The 19,328-nt window shown below is 44.8% G+C and overlaps 1 protein-coding gene and 1 long non-coding RNA gene across 2 annotated transcripts in view; both read right to left on the reverse strand.

Moving 5' to 3' along the window:
* LOC309529748 overlaps nucleotides 1–19,328 on the reverse strand; it is a 537,650-nt gene that overhangs the window by 215,598 nt on the left and 302,724 nt on the right. The gene's annotated exons all lie outside the window — the stretch shown is intronic.
* The window catches only part of VRK2 (VRK serine/threonine kinase 2), a 69,169-nt gene that overhangs the window by 49,289 nt on the left and 552 nt on the right, over nucleotides 1–19,328 (reverse strand). The window contains exons 2-7 of the mRNA XM_082217691.1: nucleotides 15,967–16,107; nucleotides 8,345–8,400; nucleotides 6,434–6,503; nucleotides 6,018–6,105; nucleotides 3,534–3,642; nucleotides 2,575–2,667 (exon numbers count right to left, since the gene is read on the reverse strand). Of these exons, the coding sequence (XP_082073817.1) occupies nucleotides 2,575–2,667; nucleotides 3,534–3,642; nucleotides 6,018–6,105; nucleotides 6,434–6,503; nucleotides 8,345–8,400; nucleotides 15,967–16,102 (552 nt within the window). The 5' untranslated portion in view covers nucleotides 16,103–16,107. The remainder of the gene's footprint in view (nucleotides 1–2,574; nucleotides 2,668–3,533; nucleotides 3,643–6,017; nucleotides 6,106–6,433; nucleotides 6,504–8,344; nucleotides 8,401–15,966; nucleotides 16,108–19,328) is intronic.

The raw sequence follows: 19,328 nt of genomic DNA on the forward strand, positions 1-19,328 counted from the left end.
CCATTAGGTCCGGTCGTGGACGACTCTGGGGTTGTGGCGCTCATCTCGTTTTATTGGCCGAGGGAGCTGGCGTACAGCTTCCGGGTCATGTGGCCAGCATGACTAAGCCACTTTTGGTGAACCAGAGCAGCGCATGGAAACGCCGTTTACCTTCTCACCAGAGTGGTACCTATTTATCTACTTGCACTTTGATGTGCTTTCGAACTGCTAGGTTGGCAGGAGCAGGGACCGAGCAACGGGAGCTCACCCCGTCGCAGGGATTTGAAACGCCAACCTTCTGATCGGCAAGTTCTAGGCTCTGTGGTTTAACCCACAGCGCCACCTGCGTCCCATATAAACTGTCTTAAGTTAAAACAAAAAGAAGGTACTGCCTACTTGTACTGCAGTCACGATTTTCTTTGTTTCATAAAATTTACACACTGCTTGATTACAAAAGAACCTCAAAGTGGTTTTACAGGCGGGAGAAGATAACATAACAAAACCATCTCTAAGAAAAACGAGCAACAATAATTTAAGACACCTGAAGAGTTAAAAGGGACAATAGACTAACAACAGGTTAAAACTCGCATCAACTTTCCAAGCATCTGAGTAGGTTTGCTGTCTAAATGAAAGTGTTTTCTGCAGGTGCTGAGGGGGGGGGGGGGGAAGAGTACTGCGAAGGAGCCTGACAGATATCCATAGGCGGGGAGTTCCCAAGTTCAGGTGCTGCCACATTACAAGATCATGTTCTTAACGAACACAGAATGGAATCGAAGCAGAGATTGTGCTAGGGTTATGTTTTTTAGGGGTAGTTTTTTGTTTCAATTAAAGAAATGCAGCTCTGATTTTGAGCCTATGTATGTAAAAATATATTTTAAAAATTGGAAACTGAAGGTGTTCAGGTAGGCGAAGGAGGAGGATAGATGCCGAAATGAGTCCCCTCCCTTTCTGCTTCCGTTTCCAATGACGGCTACAAAATGAGGTGTTGGTTTGAATGGTGGCACCTGAAACTGTGCCAATTTCGCCAATCAAAGCAGTTGAGTGGGCACGTATGGGGTAAGGCCAAGGAAAAAGCAGCGTTTGCACCCACCCCAGTGCTGGGATGGCCCAAAATGCTACATTTTCCCTGAAAAGAGCAGGCAGGGAGTCTCAGCCCTGGGTTGCTTAAGTGCCAGGACTGGGCATCCCTCAGCCTTCCCTTTTAAAGATCACTCCCTATAGCACAGACAGAGAGTTTTATGGCCTGATTAGATTGGATGATAATGCTGCAGGTGCTGCTGGAAGGGCCGTTGGCGAAGGAGGCTACTTCAGTGGCAATGCTTCTCTCTTGCATGCAGAAGGCCCCTAGGTTCAATGCTGGCATCTACAAGAGAGCCAGTGTGGTGTAGTGGTTAAGAGTCATGTAATCAGGGGAACTGGGTTCGTGTCTCCGCTCCTCCACATGCAGCTGCTGGGTGGCCTTGGGCTAGTCACACTTCTCTGAAGTCTCTCAGCCCCACTCACCTCACAGAGTGTTTGTTGTGGGGGAGGAAGGGAAAGGAGAATGTCAGCCGCTTTGAGACTCCTTCGGGTAGTGATAAAGCGGGATATCAAATCCAAACTCTTCTTCTTCTTCTACAAGTAGGACTGGGGGAGAAACTCTGGAGAGCGGTTTTCAGCCAGTGCAGACTATACTGATCTAGCTGGATCATTGACTGAATCACAATAAGGTCATACTCAAGTCGTTTCCTGTCATTTAGCAGGCTGGACCTGGCCCGTGGAACAAATGCCGGTGACTCTACAGAGCTATGCGATTCCCCACACCCAAACAAATGGACAACAGTCATACCTCGGGTTTCAAAATCTGAGGGTTGCGCGTTTTCGGGCTACTTCCGGGTTTCGGCGCTCATGCAGAAGCACAAAATGACATCACGCGCATGCGCAGAAGCGTCAAATCGTGTCACGTGCATGCACAGATGCGGCGCTTCAGGCTGCGAACACTGCAGGTTGTGAACGTTTCTCCCACATGGATCACGTTTGCAACCAGAGGTATGACTGAATAGCACACACACCACCAAAACAAACCATGAACTACATGCTCTGGTTATCTCCCGCTTGGACTACTGCAATGCGCTGTACGTGGGGCTACCTTTGAAGGTGACCCAGAAGCTACAACTAATCCAGAATGCAGCAGCTAGACTGGTGACTGGGGGCGGCCACCGGGACCATATAACACCGGTCTTGAAAGACCTACATTGGCTCCCAGTACGTTTCCGAGCACAATTCAAAGTGCTGGTGTTGACCTTTAAAGCCCTAAACGGCCTCGGTCCAGTATACCTGAAGGAGGCAGCCCTGTTCAGGGAAGTTTTTAACGTGTGATATTTTACTGTATTTTTGGTTTTTATGGAAACCGCCCAGAGTGGCTGGGGAGGCCCAGCCAGATGGGCGGGGTATAAATAATAAATTATTATTATTATTATTATTATTATTATTATTATTATTATTATTATTATTATTATTATTTTATTATTATTATATTACAGCAATGTACTATAGCACACACCCCAACAAAACAAATTTCACAATGAGGCAGGTGGGGGGAAATGTGATGCTTACCTCATGTGGATTTCTGTAGCCCAAAAGCAAATTTCCTGCTTTAATGTCCCCATGGACGTATTCATGTTCATGTATGTATTCCAAAGCATCCAGCTAGTGGAGGAGAGGGGGAAAGACAAATTACAAAGGAAACTAGGAGTCATACTGATATTAGGGCCAGTGGGTCAGCCAGTTTTAGTCGGAAAGAAATAAGCTGAAGAGGCAAAGCAGGTCATTTTCTTAACTTGGGATGAAAGTGGGGGGTGAGGGAGGCATTGAGATTTTGATCTAAACCCATCTACGGTGGTACCTCAGGTTACAAACACCTCGGGTTACAAACACATCGGGCTACAGACTCTGCTAACCCGGAAGTAGTACCTCGGGTTAAGAACTTTACCTCAGGATGAGAACAGAAAATTGCGCACCGGTGGCGCAGTGGCAGCAGGAGTCCCCATTAGCTAAAGAACGGACCTCCAGAACGAATTAGGTTCGTAACCAGAGGTACCACTGTACAAGGTTCATGGCTGAGGACATCCTCCCCAGCTACCACAATACACAAGCTCCCCATTATCAATGAGTTAACCAGAAATGATGAAAAAAATGCATCTCAATAATTTGTATCAACTTCATTCAATTAAATCTGCCTATGGAAAAAGAAAGCAATGAGTTGTATTCAACGCTACTCCTGATTAAACAAGGCCCATTAAAGTTGACAGGCATGGCCAACTTGGGTTAACATCAACGGGTCTATACGCTGAGTAGAACTTGGTTGGATACAACCCAGTATTTCTGAAGCAATATGTAATTCCTTTAACGATAACTTATGAAAACGGAACGGCAATCTGCATCTGGTTGATGTTGCAGAACCTCCCCGTTAGAGGTGTTCCTTTCAGGTTAACAGTACACAAGCATCTGTTAGAGACTGTTTAGACAACACACAATTCCTTCAAGCTTCACACTGCTAAGGGCCCAATACCCACCATGCGGACTCCAATCTGTAGAACCGTTCCCTTGCTGAACTTTTGTCCTCCTCTTTCAAAGATGCTTTGCAGATCCTCTCCTAACCTTTCCATCACCATAAATCTGTAACTATATAAAACACACACAGAGAGACATAAGCATAGAATTGTCGTGGTTTGTTGCCTTGTAATATAAGCAACAAAACATTTTCTTCTTTTTGTTTCTTTATTTATGTACCACTTAAATGTTAAAATAGGCTTCTACGAATTATAAAAGCCCCTTACACAGACATTAAAATATAAGCACCCACAATAAAACAATCCTATTGAAACCACACAGCAATTCAAACCAGGGACTCAGGTCGAGAGATCAAGGGAAGGACTGTGTACACAGGTCCATGCACTAGGACTGTACTAAACCGCCTTTTAGCAGATTAGATCACTGGTCTAATGCTCTAGTTCAGTGGTGGCCAAACTTGGCCTTCCAGCTGTTATCAGACTACAACTCCCATCATCCCTAGCTAACAGGACCAGTGGCCAGGGATGATGGGAACTATAGTCCAAAAACAGCTGGAGGGCCAGGTTTGGCCACCACTGATCTAGTTGGTAGTTGGGCTGCCCAAGACCCTTCTAATTTGAGAGGCCAGGGGAACAGCAGCTGGGACCTGCAGACTGCAAACCATGAGGTCTATGACTGACCTAAACAGCTTCCTCCTCCTTTCAGGAATTAATAATAATAATAATAATAATAATAATAATAATAATAATAATAATTTATACCCCACCCATCTGGCTGGGCTTCCCCAGCCACTCTGGGCAGCTTCCAAAAGAATATTAAAATACATCAAACATTAAAAGCTTCCCTAAACAGGGCTGCCTTCAGATGTCTTCTAAAAGCCTGGTAGTTGTTGTTCTCTTTGACATCTGGTGGGAGGGTGTTCCACAGGGAAGACGCCACTACCGAGAAGGCCCTCTGCCTGGTTCCCTGTAACTTGGCTTCTCACAGTGAGGGAACCGCCAGAAGGCCCTTGGTGCTGGACCTCAGTGTCCGGGTAGAACGATGGGGATGGAGACGCTCCTTCAGATATACCGGACCAAGGCCGTTTAGGGCTTTAAAGGTCAGCACCAACACTTTGAATTGTGCTCGGAAACGTACTGGGAGCCAATGTAGGTCTTTCAAAACCAGTGTTATGTGGTCTCTGCGGCCGCTCCCAGTCACCAGTCTAGCTGCCGCGTTCTGGATTAGTTGTAGTTTCCGGGTCACCTTCAAAGGTAGCCCCACATACAGCGCATTGCAGTAATCCAAGCGGGAGATAACCAGAGTATGCACCACTCTGGCGAGGCAGTCCACAGGCAGATAGGGTCTCAGCCTGCGTACCAGATGGAGCTGGTAAACAGCTGCCCTGGACACAGATTTGACCTGTGCCTCCATGGACAGCTGTGAGTCCAAAATGACTCCCAGGCTGCGCACCTGGTCTTTCAGGGGCACAGTTACCCCATTCAGGACCAGGGAATCCTCCACACCTGCCCGCCTCCTGTCCCCCAAAAAACAGTACTTCTGTCTTGTCAGAATTCAACCTCAATCTGTTAGCCGCCATCCAACCTCCAACCGCCTCCAGGCACTCACACAGGACCTTCACTGGTTCTGATTTGAAAGAGAGGTAGAGCTGGGTATCATCCGCATACTGATGAACACCCAGCCCAAATCCCCTGATGATCTCTCCCAGCGGCTTCATGTAGATGTTGAAAAGCATGGGGGAGAGGACAGAACCCTGAGGCACCCCACAAGTGAGGGCCCAGGGGTCTGAACACTCATCCCCCACCACCACTTTCTGGACACGGCCCAGGAGGAAGGAGCGGAACCACTGTATGACAGTGCCCCCAGCTCCCAGCCCCCCAAGACGGTCCAGAAGGATGTTATGGTCGATGGTATCAAACGCCGCTGAGAGATCCAGCAGAACTAGGAAACAGCTCTCACCTTTGTCCCTAGCCCGCCGGAGATCATCAACCAGTGCGACCAAGGCAGTTTCAGTCCCATGATGAGGCCTGAATCCCGACTGGAAGGGATCCAAATGGTCCGCTTCTTCCAGGCGTGCCTGGAGTTGTTCAGCAACCACTCGCTCAATCACCTTGCCCAAGAATGGAAGATTTGAGACTGGGCGATAGTTGGCCATACTGGCCGGGTCTAAAGATGGTTTTTTAAGAAGCGGTTTAATAACCGCCTCTTTCAGCGGGTCTGGGAAGGCTCCCTCACGGAGGGAAGCATTCACGACCCCACGAAGCCCATCGCCCAGTCCTTCCCGGCTAGCTTTTATAAGCCAGGATGGGCAAGGATCAAGGAAACAAGTGGTTGGTTTCACTCGTCCAAGCAGCCTGTCCACATCCTCGGGGGTAACAGATTGGAATTGATCCCACATAACTTGGACAACTTAACTCCCCACCCTCAAAAATGCTGATTCTTATTCATTTACATTGTGTGTTTGTGTGTGCATGCATTTTCCTTACCTTTTGCCATTATGTTCAGTCTGGCCAGCTCCCCAGAAGAAAGGAATTCCTAAAAATGTCAATCGTTTCAGCTTCATCCACTTCTTGACTGGCAAAAATGTAAAGAACATAATTTTTTTAAAAAAAGAAGTTTCCTTTTATTATTAAAAAATATGCTTGCTTGTAAAAGGTTAGGGTTAGGGTTTTTATTTATTATTATTTATTCTACTTATATGCTGCCCTTCATCAAAAGATCCCAAGTGTATAATGTTAAGAACACATGCTTTAAACTGTTAGTAGAAAATAACGGCATGGAAACAATAATACACGCAACTACATTTGCGGAAGACAACGACTGTGTGCTTCTGTATTTAGAAAAGTGTTATTGCACTGTAAGAAGTGCGTAAATACTTCAACTCGTCTGCCACTCCACTTACTATGCTCTTGTTTTGCAGCTCGCTGGTAGAATTTCAGTTCAGAAAACAAGGGTCCGTTTTCAAGGTATTCCTGCATTAAAAAACAAAGGAACAAGTGCATTGGACGCATCCAGTTAAAGCATGTCGCTCACAACTAGGGCTGGCCGATATCTGTTTCTCAACATCATTGTATATCACCAGCTAAACATCACAATATCTCAAGAGTTGAACAAGGGTTGGAGGCACCCCAAAATTTTAAAAACCCTCAGGCCACAAAGCTTCATACAGTTACATATTTTAGACCAGGTATGTCCAGCTTCCAAGAGACTGCAAGCTACTCCTACTATAAATAAACTGCCAGTGATCCTCCCATTGAATTGACCAGAGTTGTTGAGTTTTTTTGCAGAGGCTTCATCAAAGCTGTTTTGCTTTTTTTATAATTAACCTCACAGGATTGCTGGAAAGAAAAAGGGAAGGCTGGTGGTTGTGGTGAAGAACTCTATATATCACTGTGATGTCCTTAGAGGAAGGATGCTATAAAGCTGTGAAAAATGAATAAAGAGGATGGATAATGGGTTGCATCCAGTGCAGGACTTTACTATCCTCTGCCCATGTACCCCCAAAGTCTACCCTAGGGGGACCTCCTCCCAGCCCACTGGAGCAGATTCTGAGAGTGCACGTTTAAGGGAGAGGAAGTTCTCCTGTGCAAGTTTGCACAGGTCTCCTTCCCTCCAAACCTTCTCAGGTGTTGAGATAAGCAGAGGAGGGACTTTTGGCAATTCCACTGTGCCCCATTCAGGGTGGTGGGGTGGTCCAGGAGAGGGCATTCTTCGTGGCAGCTCCTAGGTTGTGGAATTGCCCCCCCCCCCCAAGGTGCACCTGCCATCTCCATTCTGTAAATCTAGAGTAAGAATTATTACTCCAATAAGGATGAATATTGGGACGCGGGTGGCCCTGTGGGTTAAACCAAAGAGCCTAGGGCTTGCCGATCAGAAGGTCGGCGTTCGAATCCCCGCGATGGGGTGAGCTCCCGTTGTTCGGTCCCTGCTCCTGCCAACCTAGCAGCTCGAAAGCACGTCAAAGTGCAAGTAGATAAATAGGTACCACTCCAGCAGGAAGGTAAACGGTGTTTCCATGTGCTACTCTGGTTTGCCAGAAGTGGCTTAGTCATGCTGGCCACATGACCCAGAAGCTGTGCACCGGCTCCCTCGGCCAATAAAGCGAGATGAGTGCTGCAACCCCAGAGTCGGCCACGACTGGACCTAATGGTCAGGGGTCCCTTTACCTTTACCTTTACCAATGAATATTAATACTAGAAGATACATCAGGAAATTATGCTGTGCTGTTAGGGACAGGGCCTATAGACATTCTGAAATTGCATTGAAAATGAGGCAAAAATAATAACAGAAGCCTCATATGTAGGGAAAGCAACACTGAGGAACTGCAGGATAGATTTCAGCACTTGTGGAGATACATTGCACTCTTAAGGCCCCTCCAAACAGGGGTTTGCTTGCAGAAGTATTCTGCAACATGTCATTAACGCAGTAACTGGTGGATTTATAATGGGTTGTCCACACATCATTCTGCTTTGTTGGTTGTTCTGTGGTGTTTTCCCCATGTTATTGCATTATTGCCATCTGGAGGGGCACTCCAGCGACAAAACAAACAAACAAACCCTGGGATTCTTCTGGTATGCAAAGTTACAGGATTTCAGCAGGAAGTTACAGGGCATGAGACAAAGCAGTCTGTCTACCCCCAAGATATCTGCAGGTGCAAACGTTACTGTAAGCACGATCAAGTATAACCGCCCCAATATCATCGTGAGCCCAAATCATCACAAATGCATAACAAAAAGGACATACAGAGAGCACCTTGCAGTAACTTACAGACCTTTGCCTGGGAAGTTGATTTTTAAAAAGGTATGAAAATTACCACTTTAATGACATGCTCTGCACTGTCTTCTACGGGAACATCAAGGCGAGGGGAAGCTGCAGGACAGAATGTGGGTGGAAAGAGAGAGAGAGGTGGGTTACGGATGAATTGATCTCTCTAGTTATGAACAAAATTTAAACTAAGCATCAACAGAGACAATATGACAAGTCCCATACAGACCTTGTTGCGTAATAACAAACAACACCATTTATTTAAATGCTTCTCTAAACAGATTACCGTATTTTCCGCCCCATAGGACGCACCTTTTCCCCTCCAAAAATGAAGGGGAAATGTGTGTGTGTCCTATGGGGCGAATGCAGGCTTTCGCTGAAGCCTGGAGAGCGAGAGGGGTCGGTGCGCACCGACCCCTCTCACTCTCCAGGCTTCAGGAAGCTATCCGCAAGCCTTGCGAGCCCGGTGGGAGTTCCCACCGGCTCCCAAGGCTTGCGGGCAGCAGCCTGCAGCCCCCGCGAGTGTCCGCAAGCCTTGCACGCCAGGCAGGAGGTCCCGCCGAGGGGGGCTCCCCGTGCTTTGGGCGAGTGTCTGCAAGCCTTGCTCACCCGGCAGGAGGTCCCGCCCGGTGCGCGAGGCTTGGGGCGGCAGCCTGTCGCCCGAAGCACGGGGAGCCCTCCGGAGGGCTCCCCGTGCTTTGAGCGAGTGTCTGCAAGCCTTGCTCACCCGGCAGGAGGTCCCGCCCGGTGCGCGAGGCTTGGGGCGGCAGCCTGTCGCCCGAAGCACGGGGAGCCCTCCGGAGGGCTCCCCGTGCTGTGGACGAGTGTCTGCAAGCCTCGCGCGCCCGGCAGGAGGTCCCGTCCGGTGCGTGAGGCTTGGGGAGGCAGCCTGCCGCCCGAAGCACAGGGAGCCCTCCGGAGTTTTGTAAGGAGGACTATGCGAAATCTTGCAGAGAAAAGTATGAAGAGACTTATTAGTGAAGGACTACAGTGGTACCTCAGGTTAAGTACTTAATTCGTTCCGGAGGTCCGTTCTTAACCTGAAACTGTTCTTAACCTGAAGCACCACTTTAGCTAATGGGGCCTCCTGCTGCTGCCGCGCCGCCGGAGCACGATTTCTGTTCTCATCCTGAAGCAAAGTTCTTAACCCAAGGTAATATTTTTGGATTAGCGGAGTCTGTAACCTGAAGCATATGTAACCTGAAGCGTATGTAACCTGAGGTACCACTGTATTAAATGTAATAGTGAAACTAATGAAATGCAGATTAAGTGATAAAGACTGAAAAATCTTCAGATGTGGTTGATGGAAGTCCAAAACATTGTATAAGGTAAGAAAATATGTTGTATGATTTTTGGAAATGTTATGTAAAAATCAATTTAATTTTTTTTTAAAAAAAGAAATATGCCTAATAATAATAATAATAATAATAAATTTTCTTTATATCCCGCCATCCCCAGCCATAACCGGGCTCAGGGCGGCTAACATCAAAATATAAATACATTAAAACATAAAATTCAGCAACTGACTGAAATACAGCTTAAAATCGGATTAAAATCAAATAAGGAGGCAAGTGGCAAATTATGACTATAGGGGTTGGGAACCTTAGGTACTCACCAGGCTCAGCTATTTATATGAGCCAGTGAGAGGAGTTAGAGAGGCCTCTTATATATAGGGTCTTGTAGGAGGAGAGGAGTTAGACTGGGCCCCAACCAAAGGCCTGGCGGAACAACCCCAGCTTGCAGGCCCTGCAGAAAGATGTCAAGTCCCGCAGGGCCCTGGTCTCTTGGCTGGGGCCAGGACCGAAAAGGCCCTGGCTCTGGTTGAGGCCAGTCTAACCTCCTTGAGGCCCGGGACCTCCAAGACGTTATTGTTTGCAGACTGTAGGGTCCTCTGCGGGGCATATGGGATTTGGGGTCCAAAAACACCCAGAAGGGCCACACCATGGACATCACACAAAGGGCAATGCTAAAAAGTAACTGGTCCTTGAGGGAAGTTGGAGACTAAGTCCAAATTCACATGAAACTGTTGCATACCATTAATATTTGCATTGCCATTATGCAAATATTATAATTAAAATTAACTTTAAAGACTTGATTTAATTTATCTTAAGAATAAGAGACTTTAAAATATCTTTGTGAAAATGTAACTGGGACCGAACTGATCAAGAAAGAGATAGAACTATTGAGTTAAAGCCTTTAACTATAATTAATAAAGCCAAAATTACAACCTTACAACCAATCATTATTTGAAATATAAAGAAGAAACTTGTCCGTTAAAGGAAGAAAAACAGATTGTTGAGGAATAATGATTTCTTCAATAAAATTTAAATGAACTGAAGATAATTGAAGATAGTATCATTGATTTTGAATGATTAGCACCTTCCATACAAACCAAACTTAACTGGACTTTACCAATAAGTTTGTACGAGACCTTACGCCTGATAGTTTCATTTTATGAACTGAAAACTGAAAAAAAGGAAAAGGAAAAATCAGCTGGTTAAGAACACTAAATAAGATAAGATAGCAGGCCAGAGCAATAGAAACTCAAACCTTGTACCATTTTCTCCAGTAAAATAAGGGTAAAACACAAATAATCTGCAACTGAAACTCTTCTCACTTTTTCTGACTTTTTCTTCACAGTTTCCTCCCCAACTTTTAACGTTAAATTGACACTCTCTCTTTACAATTATATTTCATGATGACTTTTAGAAGACATCTGAAGGCAGCCCTGTTTAGGGAAGCTTTTAATGTTTGATGTATCATAGTATTTTAATATTCTTTTGGAAGCCGCCCAGATGGGCGGGGTATAAATAATAAATTATTATTATTATTATTATTATTATTATTATTATTATTATTATATTATATTATATTATATTATTGCAAGGATATCTGCTTCTTTTTGTTTCAGTTGTTCAGAATATTTATATATCTATATAACCTTTTAAAGCAGAAGTTAGATGGCCACCTGTCACGGATGCTTTAGCTGATATTCATACATTGCAGGGGGTTGGACTAGATGACCCTTGGGATCCCTCCCACCTCTATGATTCTATTATATATTATATGCCTGAGTGGGCGCATATGCAGGAAAGGCAATCTGGCAGGTAAACTGGTCCTAAGCTGTCAAGGGCTTTCTCTTCTAATAGTAACGCAATGAGCTTTACCTGGTAACAAATCAACAACAAGCGGACACCCCCGGGCAGCATAGCTGTCAATTTTTCCCTTTTCTTGCGAGGAATCCTATTCAGAATAAGGGAATTTCCCTTTTAAAAAGGGGGAAGTTGACAGCTATGCCAGGCAGAAACGCTACATGCTGGCAGGATCTAAATGCAGTTTCCAGGTCAACTGCAAAGGAAGCCTCACACAACAAGAGTGCACTGCGGCGATCCAATCTTAAAAACTGCCAATGCCTGAACTGCTGTGGTCCAGAGACAGTCAAAGCTGTTGTACCAGGCACAGATGGCTTCCAGCCACTGAGATTACCTGTGCCTCCACGGATAAAATGAATGCTCAAATGAAAAGCATGATGTATGAATGCTACAGGTTAGGAAGATGGCCAAAGATTCCCTAACGTGAGTCACAGATGGTCCACCTTGACTGCCTTACCACCACTCCTTGATTCGCCCCCCACAACTCCAGTTTCCTTCCACCTCTAGCTACACCAACGACTTGTATCCCGCTAGAATGCACACCGTGTGTTTTCCCAAGTGTTAGGCTTTGGAAGAAGCTTGAAACACCTCTTTTTTTAAAAAAAAGTGCAAGGCAGCACCAGCAACCAGTGGTCTCCAGATGTTCTGCACTACAAGTCCTATCAGACCTACCTAGAACAGGCTGGCTGGGGTTAATGGGAGTTGCAGTGCAAAACTTCTCTGAAGAACAAGCTCGTGAGAGGTGGTGTAACGGAAGTACAATCTGATTCTACTATAAAAAGGTAAAGGGACCCCTGACCATTAGGTCCAGTCACGGACGACTCTGGGGTTGCGGTGCTCATCTTGCTTTACTGGCCAAGGGAGCCGGCGTACAGCTTCCGGGTCATGTGGCCAGCATGACTAAGCCACTTCTGGAGAACCAGAGCAGCACACGGAAACACCGTTTACCTTCCCGCCGGAGTGGTACCTATTTATCTACAGTGGTACCTCGGGTTACATACGCTTCAGGTTACATACGCTTCAGGTTACTGACTCCGCTAACCCAGAGAAAGTACCTCGGGTTAAGAACTTTGCTTCAGGATGAGAACAGAAATTGCGCAGCGGCAGCGTGGCAGCAGCGGGAGGCCCCTTTAGCTAAAGTTGTGCTTCAGGTTAAGAACGGACCTGCGGAACGAATTAAGTACGTAACCAGAGATACCACTGTACTTGCACTTTGACATGCCTTCGAACTGCTACGTTGGCAGGAGCAGGGACCGAGCGATAGGAGCTCACCCCGTCGCGGGGATTCGAACCGCTGACCTTCTGATAGGCAAGTCCTAGGCTCTGTGGTTTAACCCACAGCACCACCCGCATCCCTATTCTACTATAGAAATGTGATGAACCAGCTTGCAAGCAGATGGGTGCTACAGTGTAAGCTGTCTCCCTCCCTTCGACACGGCTTAAGAAGCTGGTCAGCCCATCCGACAACCTCTGGAGAACAACTTCAAGGCCAGTGGTCATGTGTGTACAAGCACAGGTCCTTTGCACAGTAAGTTAACGCCTAGGTTTCTTTTTCCTTTACCTGAATGAAAACCCTTTAACAACTCTACATGAAATCGAACATATAACTGAACTTCCTGGAGATGCTAGGGATTGAACCTGCAACCTTCTGCATGCAAAGCTGATGTTCTACTAGGGAGCACAGCCTTTCCACAAGCAAAACCCATATGCACCAGCTATTCGACCCACCTAAACCTGAACTGCCTATTCCTGCTGGTTTCCCTCAGCTCTCCTATCTAGAGCGACTGAGCCCAGGATGTTCTACACGCAGAGCATGTTCTTTGCCACTGAGCTATGGCGCTCCCCCACAGCTTTTATTAGTTTTAATAAGCAAGCAGCAACATTGGAGCACATTTCTGGAGGAAATTGCCATTCTCCGCCTCCCCGCTCACTGACAGCCTGGCACCACAGCACCCAGAAGTCCGACAAAGTTTACTTGCTGGTTTGGTCTGCCAACTGGAGCCTGCCAGCTTTCACTTACAGCGGTTCATTTTCGTGGCAATCATCTCTTGGAATATAATGGAGAAAAGTGTCTGCCATAGATCTTAGGGAGCCGGTTTTGCAGGCAAAGTTTGCACACTAGGGGAGAGCAAAAAAGCTATGCCTACTGGCAATTAAATAGAATTCCCCAACTCCTGTCCACAGCTGATCTCACTGCTGCTGCTGCTGGAGGTTTTGGCAACAGATGCTCATTTTGCAAACACTGGTGGCCTCAAGAAAGTGTATTTGTGTACGTGCACATACACAGGGAAAGAAGGGTGGGTTTTTTTAACCAGTGTTCCTCAGAAATTATTCTTCTGCTAGGTTTACATACTGGAGTGTTTCTCAAACTTAGGTCCCCAGCTGTTGTTGGACTACAACTCCCATCATCCCTAGCTAGCAGGTCCAGTGGTCAAGAACGATGGGAGTTGCAGTGCAACAGCTGGGGACCCAAAGTTTGAGAAACACTGCACTAACATCACAATAGCCATGCTAGGAAAGCATATTTCAGAACCAGAAAGTTTAAAAAATTGGCAATGTTTTCAAACTCAACTTAAATATGGTCCAGTAGACCTTTTAGAAAAACAACTACATTGTGAAAGTCTTAACATGCACGAAAGACATTAAATGAAGCTCAGTCTGCAGATAAGCATTTTACTTAAGCTTGAGGCCTGCAGAACTCAGGGGAAATACTGTGTTACTTTTGAGAGAAGATCTATACAGACAGAGCTATCGGATATCAAGGCTGTAGTTGTCTCGTAACATCTTCTCTCATAGGTCTATGTTTCTGCACACCCATCTTCTTCATTGTCTCCTTCGTGCATGTAATCAAGTCAGATCCTGGCTGCAAAATCTTCAACCCCACAAAACAGTCCGTCTTTTAGCGTGACATGACTATTTAAGGTCTGGAAACGATGCCTTATGAGGAACGGCTAAGGGAGCTGGGCATGTTTAGCCTGGAGAAGAGGAGGTTAAGGGGTGATATGATAGCCATGTTCAAATATATAAAAGGATGTCACATAGAGGAGGGAGAAAGGTTGTTTTCTGCTGCTCCAGAGAAGCGGACACGGAGCAATGGATCCAAACTACAAGAAAGAAGATTCCACCTAAACATTAGGAAGAACTTCCTGACAGTAAGAGCTGTTTGACAGTGGAATTTGCTGCCAAGGAGTGTGGTGGAGTCTCCTTCTTTGGAGGTCTTTAAGCAGAGGCTTGACAACCATATGTCAGGAGTGCTCTGATGGTGTTTCCTGCTTGGCAGGGGGTTGGACTCGATGGCCCTTGTGGTCTCTTGATTCTATGATTTGGACGCATCCAGACAGATGCTAATGTCGAAGTGAAATTCAATCTATTGTTATTGGCATCTGTCAGTCTTGAGAGACAATGGAGTGTGCCTCCAGGGGTGAAGTCAAACCGCACCAAAGTGACCTCCCCAGGCTAGGCAGTGTGTGAATGGAGGCCCTGGGCTGCCCAGATGACCCCTCCCGGCCTTGCTGATGTGATCCAAAGCAGAGAAATACGTTAGGCACCAGCTTGGCTGCAGGAGTTGCTGCAAGGAGGTGTACAAGGTGCCATCAACCTTCTTAGGGATTTCATTCCAGGGTTTACTCCTTAGCCTTTTCTACTCCCGGCGTTATCCCGCAAGGTGGAAGCGATTTCATTTGGCCACCGTCTCTAAGGTTCCTTGTTCCTTATTCAGTTAACCAACAGTACGGATGCAAGCCAATGGGTTAGAAAGAGAAAAATTTGCTGTTAGGTGGATTACGGACAATCTGCAAGGATATGTTTCCCTTAAATTGGCACTGTGGTACTGGCTGCCTTGTGGAATTGGCATCTAGACCCTGTTGAAACTGGCATGCCACCTTCTGAATGGGCACAGGGACAGGACAGCAGATGGTCAGGAGCTGAGATGTGTCTGAAGACACCATGAGTAGCCCAGTTAAGCTTCCAGTGCCAAGAGGGGCATCCAGAAAAATTCACTTTTGCTCCTAAAGGTTAACGTCAGCTCTGAAAGTCAAATTGTGGTTTCTGAAGCTGTAGGAGTCAGGAATATCATCAGTGTTGCTATTTAGGGTTGTAGTCATGAGAACCCAGAAATTGCATATTACCAGCATCTGTGCTGGGTTAAAAATTGTATGGGAATAATTTAGAGACGGGAATAGGGTAATCTAGGATAGCCATCCTCAGCCTGGTGTCCTCCATATTCTTTGAATTACAGCTTCCATCAGGCACTGTCAGTGCTCTGAGATAACGTAAGTTGTCATCCAAAATGCCAGGATAGGAAGGCTGATTTAGCAGCAAAATTCTCAAGTACCCTAAACTGTGCCTTATGGTTATAAAGTTGTGTTTGAAAGCAACACAAAGATTGAACTGGTTAAGAGATGAAACCAACACAGAGATTGGAGAACTAACAATTATAAGGATGGAACACAAACACACAGAAATCACCAACAGCAAAGGCGGCACATTGCAATGACTCAGGTGATGATCTATACTTTACCTAGGTAGATTAGGCCAAACCCTCCCTGGCCAATCATACGACCTAGTCTCCACTCTCTTTTTTCGGTGTCTTTCAGTATTACCCCTTCTTGAAGAGGGGTGGGGAGGTTGCTTTTTCCATGCCTTTTAGGAGGCATCACACCTGGATGGGAGAAAAGGAGGAATACAAAGGAACATATGAAGAGTTATTTCATCTATATATTATTTGCTGAATGCCCCACTCTACCCAGTGTTCGAAATCAGCCAGGCGCCAGGCACATTTTGCACCTGGCTTTCGGACCACCTGCAACCACGTAATGGCATGTGGCATCTCCACTGTCTGGGGAGATCATTGGATCTGGACTGTTTTCACACACTAGTACCCCTTCCTGTAGAATTCTATCAGTTATATTTTATCTGAACAATTGGAATGAATTTCTAGAACCGAATTGCTTTTCCCACCCTGTGGAATGGGCCAATATAAATGTGGACTGTCTCTGGATCAAGTGACTTTTCTTATTTAAGTTCTCAAAGCTCTTAACCTAGCTCAAGGTTGTCATCTGAACTAGCCAGATGTTTCACTGAGAATCAATCACAGTCAGTCCATCATTTGAAAAATAAGCCTTTAGAGCAGTCTTGCCCCAAAATGGCAACTAGACATTCCATTTTGGCAACCGCAACCTTGACTTAAGGAGCCAAACAATAACACTTATTCAATGGAGCATTCATGAATTGTTAATTTGCTGATATAATGTTCATGAACATTTATCAACTCTATTAATAGAACTGTTATTGTAGTCTATTGTTATCTATTGCTATTTACTGCTCATGCAGTAAACAACTGTTCTGTTTTGTAAGTGGCTCATATGTGTATGATCATAATTTATTGTTTAGCCCAGACTGCATTTTTATTTTTATTTCTTAAATTTGTTAGTTGCTTTTCCTTGAAAAGTGACTTAAAACAAACCAAACAGACAGACAAAACCCTGACAAAATACATTAAAACCAAGAGGAGAAAGAAACACATCTTTTCTTTAAAAAATCCCACCCACTTATGCATATGTACTCAGATGTCATGCTGAATGCTTCAAAACTTACGCCCAACTAAGGACATAAGCACATCATGCATTTAGAGCACATTCAATGCACATTTAAAGCACATGACTTCAACTAAGGAATCCTGGGAACAGTGGTTTGCTAAGTGTACTGGGAGTTCCTTTTTTAAAAAAATAATAATACATTTTTATTGATTTTTTTAACATATCAGTTCCAACAGTCATACAACATATCTTCACATCTTATGCAATATTTTGACTTCCGTCGACACCTCTGATGATTTTCTGTTCTTTATCATACTTCTGCATTTCTTAATTTTCTATTACTTTTAATTATCCTTAGCTAATAATTCGGGAATTGTAGTTCCATGAGGGAACTACAGTTCCCATGGTTCTTTGAGGGAAGTGATGTGCTTTAAATGTGTGGCATGAATCTGCCCTAAGTGAGTACAGGACTGCAGCTGCAGTCACTTTAAAAACAAAACCAAGCATCTCCCCACTCAACTCCCAGGAGTCTTTGCAATACACAAGCCACACCTAGCTACATGCTACAGTACTAGCAAACTCAATTCTCCAAGTGAACACTGCCACTCCTGCACAAAAGGGATGCATCACAGAACCTATGGAGGGAGGAGACTAAATTTTGAAGGGAATTCCGCCCCTAAAAAGGAGTGAGAAGAAAACTCAAAAGGGAACCACCCAAGCAGCTGAAAGAGCATGCCCAGTGGATGCAGAATATCTGTTTTTTCCCAAGGGAGGGGAAGAAACATGGGGAGGAATGGAATGGAGTACCCTGGAAGGGGCTGGCTGGCTGGCACCACCACTCCACTGCTGCAATATTTCACTCCAGCTTCCACTTCCCAAAAGTCTCAGCAATTTTTTTGCATTATTAAAAAAAAATCTAAATTTGCAAAGAGCCTGAGGACAGGAGGGTAGAGAAGCAGAACACGGAGTCCACTATTTCTTAGATGGAACAGCCAATTTGCCGGGGGTTCCTCTGTCACTGGAGATTTTTTCCCCCTTTAAAAATAATATTTATTTCATTTTTCATATTCATGTTTTACAATCACATATCCAAGAATAAAAACAAGATTCCAAAGAATGCCGCCTCCCCTTTGTGGGTCTTACTGCTGATTATTTCCTCCTGCATCTTTTATAATAATCCAAATCTTTTACGCCTCTATTATATCCAAAATTCAACTTTAAACTACATGTGTTAGTCCAATCCAACTAACGATTTTAACTGCTTAGAATGGTTTTTAAGATAAATTAGCAATTTCCCCCAATTCCTTCTTAAAATTTCTGATTCTTCTGGTCATTTTTGCCATTTCAGCATAATCCATCAACTTAAATCTGCCATTCTTCTCTGGTAGGGACTTCTTTCCATCTCTGGGCCAATAACATCCAAGCAGCTGTGGTCACATACATAAATAGTCTTTTTTTCTGCTCCACTGGGATTTCGGCACCTCACTGGAGATTTTTTTTAAACTTGGGAATTCTTTTAGCTTTGCTGTGGGGGGGTTAGACTAGCTGACTCCTAGGGGTCCCTTCTGACGCTACCATTCAGGGCCGGATTGAGGTTTGATGAGTCCCTAAGCTACTGAAGGTAACGGGGCCATTTATATGTCCAGCTGTCCTTTGTCAACAACAAATTGTCGCTGTTTTGTTTTTGTGTGTTGAACATATGCTATACGGTAATTTATGGACCTAATAGGTATCTAAAGCCATTTGAACATAACAAAATATGTATTTTATCAAAGTCATTGTTGAATTGAAGCACAATTAAGTATATTAACAGTGAAATAACTATTAAGCTCTAACTTAAAATGATTGGGGGCCCATTACTTACATCACAGGAACCTACACAAGACACTGTTGCTGTATGTAGGTTTTATTTTGTTTTTTATCTTATATTTTGGAAATGTACATCCAGGTTTTTTGGGGGGTGGGGGCTCCTGTATGTAGGTTTTATTCTATTTGTTCTTATCGAGGCTGCAATGAGATTAAGGGCCACTATCAGTAACCTTGATCATTTGACTGCCCTTTTTACCCACTTCTTATTTGTATATATTGCTTGTTTTATGTTGCCATGGCGAATGTGAATAAAGTTTATCCATCTATTCTATTTGCTTCTTATCTTATATATGGAAATGTACATCCAGGATTTTTTTCCCCTTTAATTTCCCCCCCCCCCAGAGAGTGGGGGCCCTAAGCTATAGCTTGTTTAATAATAATAATAATAAAATTATTTATACCCGCCCTCCCCAGCCAAGACCGGGCTCAGGGCGGCTAAATATGTTATGTTTAATAGATTATGAATTTGCTGAAC

The sequence above is a fragment of the Podarcis vaucheri genome, assembly GCF_965113315.1.
Source record: "Podarcis vaucheri genome assembly, chromosome: 3".
Classification (NCBI taxonomy): domain Eukaryota; kingdom Metazoa; phylum Chordata; class Lepidosauria; order Squamata; family Lacertidae; genus Podarcis; species Podarcis vaucheri.